General features: G+C 40.4%; 1 protein-coding gene across 5 annotated transcripts in view; it reads left to right on the forward strand.

Annotated features, from left to right (window-relative positions):
• MBD5 (methyl-CpG binding domain protein 5) overlaps positions 1-17,970 on the forward strand; it is a 105,133-nt gene that overhangs the window by 75,634 nt on the left and 11,529 nt on the right. For 3 of the 5 annotated variants that reach the window (XM_028745507.2, XM_028745516.2, XM_028745497.2), the window contains 3 exons: positions 9,490-10,521; positions 12,289-12,497; positions 15,920-17,128. In XM_028745507.2, coding sequence (XP_028601340.2) covers positions 9,490-10,521; positions 12,289-12,497; positions 15,920-17,128 — 2,450 coding nt within the window. The remainder of the gene's footprint in view (positions 1-9,489; positions 10,522-12,288; positions 12,498-15,919; positions 17,129-17,970) is intronic. The other 2 variants (XM_077935877.1, XM_028745526.2) reach the window with 1 other exon arrangement.

Consider the following 17,970-nt stretch of genomic DNA (forward strand, 5'->3'; position numbering starts at 1 on the left):
GAATAATTTATTTGGGGAGTGTAAATCATTTTATTTTATTTTTGTCTATGGCTTTAAAAATTCTGGAAACTTTACTAATGCCCAAACAAAGCTCTAGAAATCACATTTCTAACAACCCATAATGAGAAATTCTGTATTTTCTCCTTTTGACGAAGCCAGCAGGTTGCATCACAGTGTCTTATCTACAAATAAGCACACTTTTTGTTAGCCTCTTTGCATACTATTTTTGATTTCATAATAGGATTTTTGAGCAAGATGCTTCTGACAAGTGTGGCTAAACTAATCTTTGGAAGGATACTTATCTATATTTTTTCCCTTTCAGATCGGTAGTTGAAAAATAAAATAGCTCAGGCCAGGAAATGGAAGTTCTTTTTCTAATATATTCTACACACATTTTGTTTGCTTTTGGCCTGTCATATGCTTGCTTAGGGAGACAAATCTGGAAAGCTAAAACCAAGTTATATAAATAGTAGTTGTGTTTAATACTGAAGCATTGAAGTGCAGTTTGATAACATTGTGCTGGCTAGATTGTAGATCAGGAGGGGGTTGCATTGGACCCTAAATTATGTAATCTCCGCAGGCACTAGTTTCTAGAGGCATGTTACCCATAGGCTTGTTACTATTGACTCACAAAATTCCATGATTATGAAAAACTACTAAAGCTTTAATATCAGCCATATGAATTTCAGAGTCTGGAAGGGTTTTTCTGAAGAATCCAGAAACTGTAGTCTGAAGAAACCTTATATACACATATCTAAGAACTAGAATCTCCTAAAATAAAGTGTGGTACTAAATGATGTTCATTCACTTCTGCGATACCTTTTGTTTTTGATTATGAGATGAAGCTAATTTCATGGGGAGGTGGGGCTTCTGACTTATAAAACCCTATTGTTTATATTATAAATACAACTGATCTATAAAGGAGAACTGAAGACAGCATTCTGCCAGAGGTAAAGCTGGCTGCACACATCAAAGGAATTTATGGATCAGCTCTGTGTCAAAGACCTTCAAATCATCATCACCTAAAGTAGACAGATGTGTTCTCTTCTGTGCCAGATTCTGGACACTGGGTTATTACTTCTAGAGGCCCCTTATTGTTGGGTATGCAGTGGTTTGTATAAATTGCCTAACTACAGTTATTAAAAAAAAAAAATCCAGTGATGCTCTCTGCTGATAGAAGGCTCTTTGATCCAGCAGGCTTCATTAAGCTGAAAGGAACAGGTGAATTTTGTGAATTGCCCCTTGCTCCTGCAGTCCCCCAAGCTACCTACCACACAAGGCCCCCATTCCACCTGAGCAGATTTATGGAGTGGGGGGGACCGTGGAGGAAAGTGGGGCAGCGAAATTGCCTCACCCCATTTTGCTAACTGAAGTTTCCACTGGATCAAAAGAGCCATCAGCAGAGATACACGATTGGTATTCTACGAAAACCTATAATACCAACAGAAGTGAAAGATGACATAAGTGCACAAGATGCAGCAGTCATATCTGTCTGACACTGGAAGAAACCAGAGTGAAACACTCTTGCAGTGAAATGCAGACAGGAAGAACTGTCTATAATTGTGACGCTACTGACATAATCTGGTTCGTACCATTAGATAGAAAAGTTAAACTATCACCTGATTGCCTTACAATTGCCCAACAGGTTCTTCCTTGCTTGTGGGTGATGCCTGAATGATTCTGCATCCTCACCAGTGTAACATCTGATAAGGAATATATGAGCACAATTTGTTAATTACTATTCATTCAGTTTGCATACTGCCCTTCATCTGTAGATCTTGAGGCGCTTTACAATATAAAAATGGGACGTGGATGGCGCTGTGGGTAAGAGCCTCAGCGCCTAGGGCTTGCCGATTGAAAGGTCAGCGGTTCGAATCCCCGCGGCGGGGTGCGCTCCCGTTGCTCGGTCCCAGCGCCTGCCAACCTAGCAGTTCGAAAGCACCCCCGAGTGCAAGTAGATAAATAGGGACCGCTTACTGGCGGGAAGGTAAACGGCGTTTCCGTGTGCTGCGCTGGCTCGCCAGATGCAGCTTTGTCACGCTGGCCACATGACCCGGAAGTGTCTGCGGACAGCGCTGGCCCCCAGCCTCTTGAGTGAGATGGGCGCACAACCCTAGAGTCTGTCAAGACTGGCCCGTACGGGCAGGGGTACCTTAACCTAGCTGTCATATTAGGAAGAACACTTAAGTTTGGGGGAGCGCAATAAAGCGGTGTCAAACTTCTTCCTTTTTTTGACTAGGAAATGCAAGCATTTAAGCCATAAAAGGTTAATGGCAAGAGGAAACTAAACCTAAAACAAAAAGGAGGAGAATCGGGTGTGAGAAGACCGTTACTGCACCACTTCTTGACTAAGCCCTGTAGGCAAATGTTTTAAGGATTTCTGGCTGGAGATAGGGAGAGTTAGCAAAAACTATTGGTGAATTCTGGTGATGTCAGGGAACCATCATATCTGACTCTTGACAGGTGACACATAAATAAGATGGCAATTTGTCATATGGGAGTTGTAAAGGTAAAGGGACCCCTGACTGTTAAGTCCAGTCATGACCGACTCTGGGGTTGCGGCACTCATCTCACTTTATTGGCTGAGGGAGCCGGCATACATCTTCCAGGTCATGTGGCCAGCATGACTAAGCCGCTTCTGGCAAACCAGAGCAGCGCACAGAAATGCCGTTTACCTTCCTGCTGGAGTGGTACCTATTTATCTACTTACACTTTGCCGTGCTTTCAAACTGCTAGGTTGGCAGGAGCAGGGACCAAGCAACGGGAGCTCACCCCGTCGCGGAGATTTGAACCGCCGACCTTCTGATCGGCAAGTCCTAGGCTCTGTGGCTTAACCCACAGCACCACCCGCAATTAAAAAACCCCAACAACTATTAGTAAACAAAAGCCCTCATAATGATAAATTGTAAGTTGGTACTTTACCAAGAATTTAAAAGCAAAAAGCAGCATCTTCTTGATGCATTTTGAGCAAGATAACCTTTGCTGAAAGGTAAGGACAAGGTGCTGACCAGTAGCGGAGAGGAGTCTGTAGTGTCTCACAGTACCTTGTTTGAAGGTAACACTTGAAAACTGAACAGTGACATAAAACATGTTTTTAAATGTTAACTACAGGGAATTTATAGTAATCTAAGCTATGCGGACTCAAAAAGAAAGGTCTTTTATAATGTGTGTGTGTGTGTGTGAGAGAGAGAGAGAGAGAGAGAGAGAGAGAGAGAGAGAGAGAGATTATGTGGTTAGGAACACAGAGTCTGCCTTCCACAGAACTGGATCTTTCCAGGTCCATCTAGCATAGAATTGTCTACACTGAATGGCAGCAGTTCTCCAGAGTTTCAGACCAGGGACATTCCCAGCCCTATGTGCACATGCTTGGAACTGAACCTGGGACCTTCTGCATGTAAAACAGATGTCCTAGCACCTCATCCGTGTTGAGACAGCATACCAAGAGAAGATAGCTTTACTAGGGCTGCTGTACGCCTGGAATTTCCTGGACATTGCTGGGATTCGTCCATCGAAAATGACGTCCAGGCAGTATTTTTGAAAAGCAGCCAAAATGTCTGTGAAAACCTGGATGTATGGCAGCCCATATCAGAAATGTTTATTTTTTTGGCGATTTTGCCGAAAAAAGGGGGGGAACCTCAACAACTTTGCCCCCTCCCCCCGAAAAAGCTCAACCCAGCACAGGGAAATAAATCAAAACAGACATGATTGCAGGATTCTGAGATGTTGTTAGAAATTGCTCTTGGCCAGTATTTACAGACCAGAAAGTAAACATTTTCAACTTTGTAGAAATGCTTTTAAAATGTAATTTTAGCTTTTATATTGTGATGACATTAAGTTTTGCAAAGAACCCAGTCCTATATTCCTGCATCAGCATTCACTTTTTAATTTATTGTGGCATATAGAAATATGATGGGTATTTAATTGGCAATAACTCATAAATATTTATTTCAGTACAACTAGGCTACTTATTTTTATCTTGCTCTTTAATATATTGAAATAAAATTAAACACCTCAGAACTTTAGGTAGCATTTATTAATGACTCGTAGCTTCTCAACTTTTTTAAAAATAGGAAAACTTGAGAAATCAAGCATATAGTTAATGTCTGTCATATGAATATAGAATATTTGTATATGAAAGGAACTTGAGTTTCTTGAATGAGGTTTTTATTATGAATTTATTCCATATAGTACATCCTTTTCACATTGCCTGTCAAAAACAACCTTTTGCCAAATATTTCACCCATCTTTTATTTTCAAATAATTATTCACAATAGAGCTGTGCATTGACCGCTCTATCCAAATTGTGCGGCTGATTTGTATTTTATATATATACATTCTTTTCAGTCTTTCTAAAATTTACAGACATACAAATTACAAAAACACAAATCACATACATTTCTAATACACATATATTTGACTTCCGTCCCCCCTTTTTTTGGTTCCTTTTTAATTTTCATACTGCATTTTCCACATTACTCCATCTTTAAGTTATTCTTGAGTTTTTCTTAATAATATATTTAGCTGCTTGTTTTACATTAAACCTGCTAAGGAACTTATTTGCATACATGAGTTTTTCAAATATTTCACAATCTTTAATAATAAAAAATTTTCTTCCTGTAAGTCCAGAGCAGATTTGGACCCAATAAGCTCTGGACTGAAGTCAACGGGGAGGAAACATATCTTCTGAAATACCATATACTTGAACTGGGAACCAAAATGGCCATAACTTTATTGTTTGTTTGCTAGTTTCACATAAAGCAATAAAATATGCAGACATGCTAGCCACTAAAAGGGGGCTTAACCCTGCCAAATTACTGGCAAACAGCTCAAAAAGGTTTTAATGCTAGGCATGTTTTAAGTTTGCTTTTTCAAGAAAGTTTTTTTTAAAAAAGATTTTACTGATGTATATAATATTGCATTGTTTGTGTCTTGTTTGTACACAGGTAGTGTACAGTGTACTGGACTGTACAATGTACTCACAACACACACATACACAATACAATGTATTGATAAAGACAGACACAGAAAACCTAGCATTCTATAAATAAAACTTATGTAAGAGCTAGAACCAGTTTTGAGGGGAGGGGCAGGAATATTAAAACACAAGACAACAGACTTTCTTTTTTAAAAAAGGATGGGACTAGGATAATTGGGAAAGGATAGGAAAAAGTGTAAGTCTGAATAGGGTGCTGTGAAGGAAACAAAACTCAGGAGACAGATCTTATAAAACAGTTATGCATTCTAAGACTTCACTCTCCCTTTTCCCAAGAATTTTGATTGGGCAGTGCTGGGTGGGGTAAGATTGCAGCTCCCCTCTCCCTATCCTGCCGTTTTTGTTATATGGTGATGTAATCATTGCAACAGTTTAGAGATGGCCTGCCTGGATTTCTGAGGGACTGTTTTGCACTACAAATAATGAATGGCACTATTTAGCAGGAAGAAACTCCAATGAAAATCCTCGTTATTACATATTTTTCCTGGTTTTTGTATATATTTTAAAATTTTAAATATGGATACTTTATGATGGCCTATATTTGTAATTCCTAATACAGTGGTACCTCGGGTTACATACGCTTCAGGTTACATACGCTTCAGGTTACAGACTCCGCTAACCCAGAAATAGTGCTTCAGGTTAAGAACTTTGCTTCAGGATGAGAACAGAAATTGTGCTCCGGTGGCCCGGCAGCAGCAGGAGGCCCCATTAGCTAAAGTGGTGCTTCAGGTTAAGAACAGTTTCAGGTTAAGTATGGACCTCCGGAACGAATTAAGTACTTAACCCGAGGTACCACTATAAAGGTTTGGCAGAGTAAAAGCACTACAGATCAGTACAAATCAATCCAGGAAGACACAACCCACTCTGTAGTGATTGGAGACTTCCTCAACCCAATCTGGATCAGGATGCGGATCAGTTCAGAATTGAATCTGGTGCACCGCTCTAATTTGCAATAACCTGTGCAGCCAAACATATCTTAAAGATATAGCTCTTCCTGGAGGAATATATTTCTTCCCCCCATGAGTTCCTGCATTTTTTTGTGGGGGAGGGGAATCCCCTGGCATTGGAGTCTCACTAAGGGAAGAGGGACAGTAGTCTGGATATTTAGAAGTCATTCCCTTTGGGCCAAATGATCAACTTGATAACTTCCTCAATACAGAAAGGCTTCCTCATAAAGCTGTTTCCTGCCCCAGAGAAGACAGAGAAATATTTTTGCTCTACTGAAACTTAAAAACAACAACAACACAGAATTCAGAGTATTGTTCCCATCCCATCCCACCAAACTCCCACTCTAGTGAAGTGCTCCAAGAACTCTTGGCAGAATTGACTCACAAGAAACCACCCAGCGCATTTTACGTTTGCATTCTAGTGATGGGCCAGCTCTTGGCCCTTAACACAGCCGGCCAGCTCTTGGCCCTTAACACAGCCTGGGACGGGTTAACGAAAATGAAGCTGTTAAGGAGTATTATACCTCACCATATAATGGATTTGGATGGGGTGGGGATTCAGCTTCAAGGTCTTGCAACCCTAATTATTCCTTTGTTTTAGGCCCTGGAATTAGGGGTAGCAAGTACCAGGCAACTTCCTTTTCCCCTTTTCTTTTTCAACATATCTCCCAAGCTGAGGGTTGTGCCTGCATTGCTCTCTAATGTCAGCACTCTGAGACCTTGTTCTGTTATCTAGCATGTCCGTGTGCAGGATATTGGCTTTTCTTACAAGGGTAATGATATAATTAAACTGTAGTAGTTTTAGTTAACTTTTGGTTACACATTGGTATCATGTTCAGTCAATGACTCTTGTGATTGCAGTCAAGTAGAAACTTCTTAAGTGAAACAGAATACACTATTTTGTTCCCTTTCATCAAAAGGCAATTGTTTTTGCAATTCTGGTATATCTTGTCAGAGCAGTTGTCAGATATTCTGCTCAGGAGACTTGGTTCCTATCAATACTGCACTACACATGTGCATTAAACTCATACTTTTATACTTTTAGGCCTGTCTATCCCAAAGTCTCTTGTGGACTTGAGTTTTTTGAGGATTTCTTAAATATTGTATCAGAAATCCCCAGGCCCTCTCAAGGAACTTTAGTTCCCTGGGAAGAAGAGTTCCTAGTTGCCAAAATACAATGCTAATCACTGAAGAATTTTTTGGCTGTGAAAATAGAACAACTGCTCCAAAGTAACACCTATGCCTTAATGTTCCTTCAGTGGAAGGATATCTGCTTCCACAATAGCGCAGCTTCTCCCGCACATCTTTTCTAGGGGCTTCCCCAATACTATGGAAAAGATTTGGACTGGGCGCAGGGTGAAGTCCTGTTGTGCAAGCATAATGGGTTAGCTGGGTTAGGATAGGTTAGGAACCATAATTCCATTATCAGGTTTAGGGATGACCAAAAAGGATACCATGACTGATGTGATTGAAACATATTCAGAAATCCAACAATATGTATTTCTCCTGCCTACCAGGGTGCCTAACACCATGTCTGTGTCAGAGCGGAGCCTGGGGCAGATTTAAATGGGTATGAATAATCCATTTCATCCAAGGACCCAGGAAAATTAGTCACCACCATGCACACAAAACTACTTTGCCCAGAGATTGAACATTTTAGACTGCTTGGTCTAAAACATGCAGTGAAATCCAGAGAGGGTTTCTTCAGCCAGAACCACCTTAAGACTGGATGAGACTACACCTTCCTCTATGGAGGCATTGGCTGTTCATTGGCTTACTTGGCCAAGCCTCCTCTGGCTGCCTTAATGAATGGCGGTGCCTTAACTGCAGCGCTTAAAGCACCATGGAGCCTAGACTAAACTTCCATGATGGCAAAACATTTTCTGCCTTACCACCATGGTATGCATACAAGTATTATAGATCCTATGGATGTATGTGCATGTTTGCTTGCTTTCTGAGATCATGCTGCCCAACCCTTTCCAGATTCTCTTCCAAGGTAGGCCCACAAATGTGCTTTGCAGGAGTCCAATAATAACATGAATAGTCTCATAATATTTTACATGCCATTTGCATTGCTTTATTGGATTGAGAGAACTAGAAGAACTTTTATTTTCAGAATCCTGGTTTTATTCATCAAAATACAAAAATATTGAAAAACAAAGTATGAAAAATTCTGTTTCACACGGAAACTAAAACAGTGCCTATATAACGCATATGTGTCTGCCAACAGCATTCTGTAAATAAGACCTAAGGCGTTTTTGCAATTTTTGCATAAAGTGTGAAGAGCTTTACAGCTGAGTTTAAATGGTAGCTGTGAGGCTTACTTGACAGTCTTGACCAAGTGATTACTTCTCAGTCTCGCCACCCTCAGTTTCTGTGGAAATAAAATGGGTAAAAGACCATTTACCCTGCCTTGATCTTATTGGAGGAAGGATAGGATATAAATGTGACAAAGGTTTATAATATTTTCTGTACTGTGCAGAACTTACAACAATATGTAAATAGTGGGACTTTCAGAATGCTCTGTCAGTGAGCTTTAGATTTAGCTTCTCTTCTGCCTAGTCTTTTTCTTCTCACATTCTCAAGAGCTGTGCTTTTGCATACATGCATATTTTATCTGTATATTTCCCATTATGTTTTTGATATGTAAAGCCACATGGTGGCAGTCTTGAGAATGGAATTTGTTTGTTCTGATTGCTAATCTGTCTTCCTTAACTTTCTACAATCTTATTATTAGAATTTAAGCCTACCTCATACTCTGACACTGTACTTGGTATTTGCCCAAGAACAAAAACAACAATAAAAACCCCCCCACAAAACCACAAATAAATAAATGGTCTTGCTGAGGCTGAGTTTTTAAGTAATGTATTCATGCAAAATATTTCTTATATAATCTTTCTCATATATTTCCCATTATAGTGTTTGAAATAATTAATTACAAGTTCTATTTTGTATTTTAAAAACCCAGGTGGCTTGAATATGAGCTTCCTTTAAAATGGTCCAGGATGCCCTATGCAATGGTTCTCTTTTGAAGGACAGAGAGTAGCCCTGCGGTAGTCTTGTTTATGCTAGGAGATGGCCCAAGGCTATCTCAGTAGTGGACTTGAAGTTGCAGAAAATGTTCTACAGTGCATCACCCTGCTGACTTTTAGAAAAATATGGAAGCACTTGTTTTTATTTATGTATTCAGTTGACATACTACCTAAAGTGTTCTGAAAGCGTTTGACAATAACATAAGTATTAAATTCCATTGTGCAGCATTCATTCAATGTAACAAATAAAATCTGAAGAAAAGCCAGCTTTCTGTTTCCACACATTTGTTGTTTTCAGGTAGTTTAATACCGCTTTGAATACTTGTAACATGATTTAGTACTTTTACTGGTTTTTTAATTATCTGTTTTGTGAGTCACTGTCAATAAGGCAGGAGATATATTAATAACTATTCCTTGTCTGAGTGTTGCAAACTCCAGCTGATATTTATGACCAGTTATTCATTATAGCATTTATCTTTCAATGTGCGTTACTTTTTTCTTTCTTTCTCGTTTGCAGGAAGGACAGGACCACCATCATCCACAGCTATAGCTGGCACCAGTCAACCTGCCATCACCAAGACCACATCCGTTCTTCAAGATGGTGTCATCGTCACAACTGCAGCTGGAAACCCACTACATAGCCAGCTCCCCCTTGGGAATGACTTTCCTTTTGTTGGTCATGAACATGCTCTGCATTTTCCACAGAACAGCACTTCAAACAACAACCTTCCGCACTCTTTGAATCCAAACCTCTTTAGTTCACTACCTATCTCTTTGCCAGTGAATCAGCAGCACCTCCTAAACCAGAATCTATTAAATATACTGCAGCCTTCAGCAGGAGAAGGCAAGTCTGAGGTCACCCTCAATCCTTTAGGTATTCTCAACCCAAATGTAAATGCTGCTTTAGCTTTGCTCTCCGGTGATGTGGATGGGCAGGTGCTGCAACCTGTTCATTTCCAGCTGCTAGCAGCTCTTCTACAGAACCAAGCCCAAACAGCTGCCATGTTCCCCTTAGCACCTTTCAATCTGTCCATCTCAGATCTGTTACAGCAACAGCAACACAATCCTGTACCCTCAGTAACACAGATGACAGCCCCACCACCAGATCACTTGCTTAGCAGTCAGTCAGATACCAACAGAGCTGATACCCTGTTAACCAGTTCCCTGGGAAACCCTTTCCCAAGCTTTTCAGGCACAGACACTACTTCAAACCCCCTGCTCCTTCCAGCTGTCACTGGGGCCTCAGGATTAATGCCCTTGAATCCCCAGCTGCTGGGTGGTGTTCTGAACTCTACATCGGGCAACCCTGCTAATCATCCAGAGGTTTCCATAGCAACCTCCTCCCAGGCTACCACTACCACAGCCACTACATCATCAGCAGTGGCAGCACTGTCTGTCTCAACACTTGGTGGGACAGCAGTGGTGTCAATGGCAGAAACATTGCTGAGCATATCTAATAATGCTGGGAGTACATCTGGTTCAGCTAAACTCAACAGTAACTCTGTGGTGCCACAGCTACTTAACCCTCTACTGGGGACAGGTCTACTTGGTAAGTTAAATATTTTCACAGATTTTAAAAAAGGAAAAAAAATGGTGGTGGGTGGGAACTTCTTTTTTCAACCTTTTTTTCAAAACTCCATTTCATTGCACTTTTTCCCTAAAACGTTTATGCTATGTTAACTTGCTTAACCATTCCAGTGAAAGACTGCAAATATAATTGACAGACATTTTTAAACAGTATTTTTAAAACCCTATTATTTAGAAAGTATGATGCCATCAAAATTCAACCAACCAATTGGAATGGCTTTTACTTTTTTCAAATCTCATAGATGCATCTTTGGGATGCAGCATTTTTTTAATAGATAAAGATATAGATACAGATATATTCAAGGCATCACAGGGTTAGTATGAGTAGCTGTGCAATAGATAAGCTTCCAAGTCCATCTGAATTAAAAATTAATCATCATCAATGTGTCCAATCCCTAGATTATGATGACACAGTATATATAAAGCACTCAGAGTACAGTCTTCCACAGGTTCAAGGCAATAAGCTGCCCTTCTAGCACTCTACACTTAAGTTCCCATGCTTCTTGGATTCTCGTTTTTTGGTAAGAAACCAATGGTTTCTAAACAACTTGACAAACATCAATAGAAAGTTTAATTCCAGTTCACATGTTTAAATCTAAGAGAGTAATATCCTAGATTTTCACATGAGGATTTTCACATTTATTGGGAAGTCCTTCATTGGAACACGACTGTACAACAGTGATATAAATGTGTGAATTGGGCCTGAGGGTCTGCCAAATTCTTGTGCTTCCTTTATGAATATCCCTACCTGGTTGTGTGTGTTTGTGTGTGTGTATGTATGTTCAGTGAATTGCTGCTAATAAAACATAGATAGAAGTATTATGTGCAAGCATTTTTCTGATAAACACAGACCTAACTTGCTAAGAACTTGCGATAAAATTTGTATTCTGTGCCAGATTTATTGCTTATTCATAATACTTGTGCATTTTGTGCCAAATTGCTTGTGTCTTCTAAGTGTGTGCTCTAGCATTACATAGGTGCCTGTAAAATAGGCTGGTGTGCAAAGGATTGTGCGCAGAGCTTCCATACACCTACCAGGTTTTCTCACGTCCACGTAGTCCTCTATTTCTGTTGTATTGTAGCTTTTGATGCAACATAAAGTAGTGTGGTCAGAGAAGGAAATGGAGCAAGCCTCATGCAAAGGTACATGTGTATGGGGGCCTTTTGGATCCCATTCATAAAAATTAACCTCGCTTGCATCAACTAAGTATTATGAGATTCTAGCTTCTAGTTTTCCTTAGCTGGTTACTGCTTTAAAAAAAAGTGTAAAAGTTTCATTCATTTGCAAAGGTCTTGTAAAAAATAAGTCACTTAAATGTAAACAGTCTCTATAATTTGTGCCGTTATTGGTTTACAAGGTTTTATTACAGTATTAGTAGTAGGAATGTTAAACATTTAAATAGGATTTTTTTAAAAAAATATTGTTAACAAGAGAGTACTTAAATGATTGTTTAATAAGCTGTAGAATATGTTGCTATTTAAGAAACGCCATAGAAGTTGCATTTAGTATATGCAAGGCGAATCCAGAGTTAGACTTCATTGTAAGCAAGACTGCTGGCTGCGAAAGAAATCCATACCTTGCATATTAGTTCCCTGAAATATTGATTCACTGAAGGGTTGGGGGGGGGGAGTTTTATTCCACATCTTGTCACTAAGTGGTAAAATATGACCCATGTGTTACACCTTCAGAAAATTGTTGACTTAAATATCTATACATTTGGAATTGCAGGTGACATGTCATCAATAAATACGACCCTTAATAATCACCAACTGACGCATCTACAGTCACTGTTCAACAACAATCAAATGTTTCCATCAAATCAGCAACAGCAGCTTCTTCAAGGCTATCAGAATCTCCAAGGCTTTCAAGGACAGACCCCCATTCCTGGGCCACCTAACAACTCAAACCCTATGGCTTGTCTGTTCCAGAATTTCCAGGTAGAAGTTGGTTTGTTCTTTCAAGTTTTCCATGAAAAATAATACAAATTCCTATACTGCTTCAGTAGTTTATTGCGGATTTTAAAGCAATGTCTGTATGAAGTTAAATCATCCCATTTTATTATCTCAGTACTTTAACATCCGTTGATTATTCTTAGACTGTTACATTGTGAACTTTTCACTTCTCATAAGTTACAAGGAAATACTGCGGTACTGCTCTTCAGAATGGCAATGGAAAAGTATTTCTCTGCAATTTTTGGACCTGGTGTTATATTTATTTATCAGTGTTTAAGTTTAGAAGACTTGCATTGACTTAAGTATTCTGAAACAAATCCCTGTAAATGCATTTTTAAAATATCTTCCCTGTCATTGCTATCTGCGTGCATAAGTTAAGCTAAGAAAATGACAGAAAATATCAGCGGCTACTAGATCATAAAAGAGAGCTACCTTGTGCAGTAACATCATTATAGTACTTCCAAACTCAAAAGCTGGATGAAAATTAATGCAGAGGGTAGCAGAAGAAAAGCTTTTATTCTTTGAGAATAATAGCAAAATACATCATTTTGTTATTCTAGACAACTAAATATTTCCCTGTGTTTGCAAAAATCATGGCCTTCAGGGTGCTTTTTATCTTCCTCACATTGTGCTATGTGACTTTCTGGTTTTTTGCTTTGTTAGACATGAATCATGCATATATTTAATGTTGGTAACTGTTTAATGTAGCCATGACAAATATTGCTAGACTGCTTTTCTATACAGGCTTTGATAGATAATACTGGGGGGAAAGCTTAGATGCAGATTGTGAAAATATCATAGTATAGGCTACAATTGATGTAGATTCTTTAGGGTTGTTGTTGTTTAGTTGTGTCCGACTCTTCGTGACCCCATGGACGAGAGCACACCAGGCACTCCTGTCTTCCACTGCCTCCCGCAGTTTGGTCAAACTCATGCTGGTAGCTTCAAGAACACTGTCCAACCATCTCGTCCTCTGTCGTCCCCTTCTCCTTGTGCCCTCCATCTTTCCCAACATCAGGGTCTTTTCCAGGGAGTCTTCTCTTCTCATGAGGTGGCCAAAGTATTGGAGCCTCAGCTTGAGGATCTGTCCTTCCAGTGAGCACTCAGGGCTGATTTCCTTCAGAATGGATAGGTTTGATGTTCTAGCAGTCCATGGGACTCTCAAGAGTCTCCTCCAGCACCATAATTCAAAAGCATCAATTCTTCGGCCATCAGCCTTCTTTATGGTCCAGCTCTCACTTCCATACATCACTACTGGGAAAACCATAGCTTTAACTATACGGACCTTTGTTGGCAAGGTGATGTCTCTGCTTTTTGTTGGCAAGGTGATGTCTCTTCTTTAGGGTTAGTGAGGGCAGAAAAGGAGAAATTTAATCCACACAAGATAGGGGTGTGATTAATTAAGAAGACTATTGTACTGGATAAAAGATTGCAACTGGTCCTGGATGGGGCTGCCCTTCCCTCAAAGAGCCAAGTTTGCCTGGGACTTCCTCAGGTTTGGGTAGTGTCAGCATCAACCAACTTCAGCTTTGTCGACAGTTACAACCCTATCTGGTGAAAGTAATCCTGGCCACAGTCATGCATGGACTGGTTATTTCCACCCTACTGCAATGCTTTGTAAATAAGACCGCTGTTGAACAAAGTTTGAAATCTTCAGTAGGTACAGAAGGGCACTTGTGGGGTCTCGTGCTTTGTGCATGTAATAGCAGCCCTGCATCAGCTGCATTGGTTATCCCTTTGCTTCCAAGCTCAATTCAAAGTTCTGGTTGTAACTTATTACAGTTTATTTTAAAGGGCTCCCAACACCAGGTTCTACAGGCCTCTCTATCTAGTCCCAGGAAATGCACCCTCTCCCCAGACTTTGCCCTTTACTGATTTCCATGGCACATGCATTTACCTGACTGTAATGAGTCGATGAAATCTGATAAAGCCTCTTGCTAGTCTGGAACTTCCTCTCCTGCTAACTTTGTTTGGCTCCCTCACTTCAGAATTATAAAGAAACCCTAAAGACTCTTTGATTTTCTAATCTTCGGATTGGTCTGTTGCTGGCTTGAATTTTGCTGCCATTTAGCTATTCATATTCTATTGCGTTATTTTAATTTTTTTATTTTACGCTGCCTTGGGGTGGCTTATTCTGAAAGACAGCAGGTAGATAATGTAAATGAATACATAAACAAACAAATGTTTGGTAGCATGAGAGTGATACCTACATTTATACATATAGAATATACGTGCTTGAGTTCAACTGGATAGTAGATTGTGAACTTGGCAAGTGTGCGATAAAGGGTTCTTTAAAGGAAACATTTGCAGTGATGGTTAGAAGAGAAAATTTATCAGATAGGTGGTCCATGTATGGGGATTGGGAAAACGTTATCAAGGTATTCACTGAGGCCACAATCTTGAGGGCAGATTTTGCACTTTAGATCCTATAGACTTAAACTGAATTTAAATAGCAAAAGCCAACTCGCCCCCCCTCCCCGGGGGGAGCAATAATAGGAGAAGTAGTATCACCATTGTCCTCCCACTTTTTAAACTAAAAAAATAAATAAAACTCCAAGGAAACTCACAAATCCAAAAGCATATTAAAACATGGAATAAAACAGAAGTTACATGTGCAAAACAGAAACATAAAACAGTAACTTACTTGAAAAGTATAAAGGCAGACATGCCCAGCAGAACACAAGCAGAGCATTGCCTCAAGCTCAGCATCTTCTAAAGGCTCTCTAGAAAAAGTGCCAAGAGAAAGGAGAGTTTCCCAAGAAGAGAGTTCCTTATGGCACTGCTGCCAAAAAGGCCCTATCCTAGGTAACCAGTAGGGACTGCAGACAGCAGAGGGTCTCTGAAGATCTGAAAGTATAGGTAGGTTCATGCAGAATTCCAAGGAGTGTACGTGCTGTAAGGGCCTATTAGTAGCATTTCCCAGGGACTGCAAGGGTGACTTCCTCATATGCAGTGTGTTTCGGGGTAATTCAAACCAAAGTAAGGAATCAAGAATAGAAAAAAAAAACCTGAGGTTGAGCTTGTAGGATTGGAAGCCTTACCAGGGCATGTAGTTGCATTCTGCTAACAAGGGTATAAAAATACAGAACTTTTTAAGGCGAGCAGTTTAGCACTATTTGCTCCCCAGTAACATACTGTGGTGCACCTGCTCCTGTTTGTGGTTAGCTGCTGGATTTGGAGATTGGGCAGTGTCTTGATAAGGGAAAGGCATAGACTATATTTTATTTTTGTCCCTGCATGTTATCATTCACTTCTAACACCATGAAAAATGAATTTGAATCAATATGAATAGTAGTTCTTCACGCATGCTTTTAGTTTTTGTCTTGACTGAAACAATTGTGACCTGAAATTGCTATTAGAAACCAAACGAAACCTGATCTTATTTCCCCTCCTTCTGATTTTTAAAGGTGAGAATGCAAGAGGAGGCAGCTTTTCTGAACAAAAGAATGATCAGTCAAATGGGGATGCCACCAGTTCCCGAGAGTTCCAACACCCCACTTCCTCCATTTCAAGATACGGTGTGCAACTTGCAGCAAAGGACAGAGCCGTCTGTAGGGCACCAGGCAAAGGACAGCCTCAACCTAGCTACCCCGGGAGATGGTTCAGTCGATGCTATCTACAAAGCAGTGGTAGATGCTGCAAGCAAGGGGATGCAAGTAGTTATCACCACCGCAGTGAACAGTACAACACAAATGAGCCCCATTCCAGCCCTGAGTGCCATGAGTGCCTTCACAGCCTCAATTGGTGACCCATTAAATCTTTCTAGTGCGGTCAGTGCAGTAATCCACGGAAGAAATGTTGGCATTTCTGATCATGAAGGTAGGGCAAGGAACACGAGGGGGGCACGAATATTGAAGAATTCAGAACACCTTAAAAATTCCAGTGAGGGGGAGGGCTTGGAATACTATAAAACAACAGGTTGCAACACACCCAAAAAACAATGGGAAGGGGAACAAAGCCCTGGAGGGGAAATGAACAGATGGAAGTGTGAGGAATTTCTAGACCATTCATCCCATATCCACAGCAGTCCTTGCCATGAAAGACCTAATAATGTCTCCACACTGCCATTAGTTCAAGGCAAGCAGCATCCAATACTGTTACCCCAGCGAAATTGTCAAAGTGATAAGATGTTGGAGGAGAACTTCAGGTATAGCAATTACAAAAGAACTATGATGAGTTTTAAAGAAAGACTAGAGAACACTGTGGAACGATGTGCACACATGAATGGAAACAGGCCTCAACAAAGCAGAGGTTTTGGAGAGTTGCTGAATGCTTCTAAACAAGACCTGGCAGTGGAGGAGCAGTCTCCAAGTTCCTCCAATAGCTTTGAAAGTTCTCTAGTTAAAGACTACATCCATTATAATGGGGACTTCAATGCCAAAAGCATTAATGGGTGTGTGCCTAGTCCTTCAGATGCTAAAAGCATTAGTAGTGAAGATGACCTAAGGAATCCTGAATCCCCTTCTTCAAATGAGTTGCTACATTACAGGCCAAGGACGTTTAACGTTGGGGACTTGGTCTGGGGCCAAATAAAAGGACTGACTTCATGGCCTGGTAAACTAGTAAGAGAAGATGACATTCACAACTCATGTCAACAAAGCACTGAGGATGGGAAGGTATATTTATACATGTGTTTATTTTATCTTATTAGTAACAAATGTGTCTCTTACACAATATTTTAATCTCTCTGTTGCTTTTTGAAAAGATATTATTGCTTATACCCTTTAATGTGCTGATGGAGTTTTCATTCCTATTTCATGACTACAATCGCAAAGGGGCAGGGTTGCTTTTCTCTCCTACTTGTGAACCTTACAGATAGCTTGGGGAAAGGACCAATTTACTTTTTTAAAAATACACAAAATGCATTCTGACAACTTACACTGTTGATGCCTTTTAAATATGAATTTATGATAGATTTATTTAATTCCCTGAAGTTGTAAAAATTTGTACAACATTCACATTTATTATCATGCATGGTAATTTAAAGGTAGGGACACGGGTGGCGCTGTGGTCTAAACCACTGAGCCTAGGGCTCACCGATCAGGAGGTCGGCGGTTCGGATCCCCGCGATGGGGTGAGCTCCCGTTGCTCGGTCCCATCTCCTGCCAACCTAGCAGTTTGAAAGCACGTCAAAGTGCAAGTAGATAAATAGGTACCAGCGGGAAGGTAAACGCCGTTTCCGTGCGCTGCTCTGGTTCACCAGAAGCAGCTTAGTCATGCTGGCCACATGACCCGGAAGCTGTATGCTTGCTCCCTCGGCCAATAAAGCGAGATGAGCGCCGCAACCCCAGAGTCCTCCGTGACTGACTTAACGGTCAGGGGTACCTTTACCTTTTAATTTAAAGGTAGTTATAATCAACTTTAAAGCAGTTGGTCCCTTACCTTTCCCGCCCCGACCTGGCCACAGTGATCCATGCAAGGGTCATCTCCAGGCTTGACTACTGTAATTCGCTCTACG

The sequence above is a fragment of the Podarcis muralis genome, chromosome 1 (assembly GCF_964188315.1).
Source record: "Podarcis muralis chromosome 1, rPodMur119.hap1.1, whole genome shotgun sequence".
In the NCBI taxonomy this organism is placed as follows: domain Eukaryota; kingdom Metazoa; phylum Chordata; class Lepidosauria; order Squamata; family Lacertidae; genus Podarcis; species Podarcis muralis.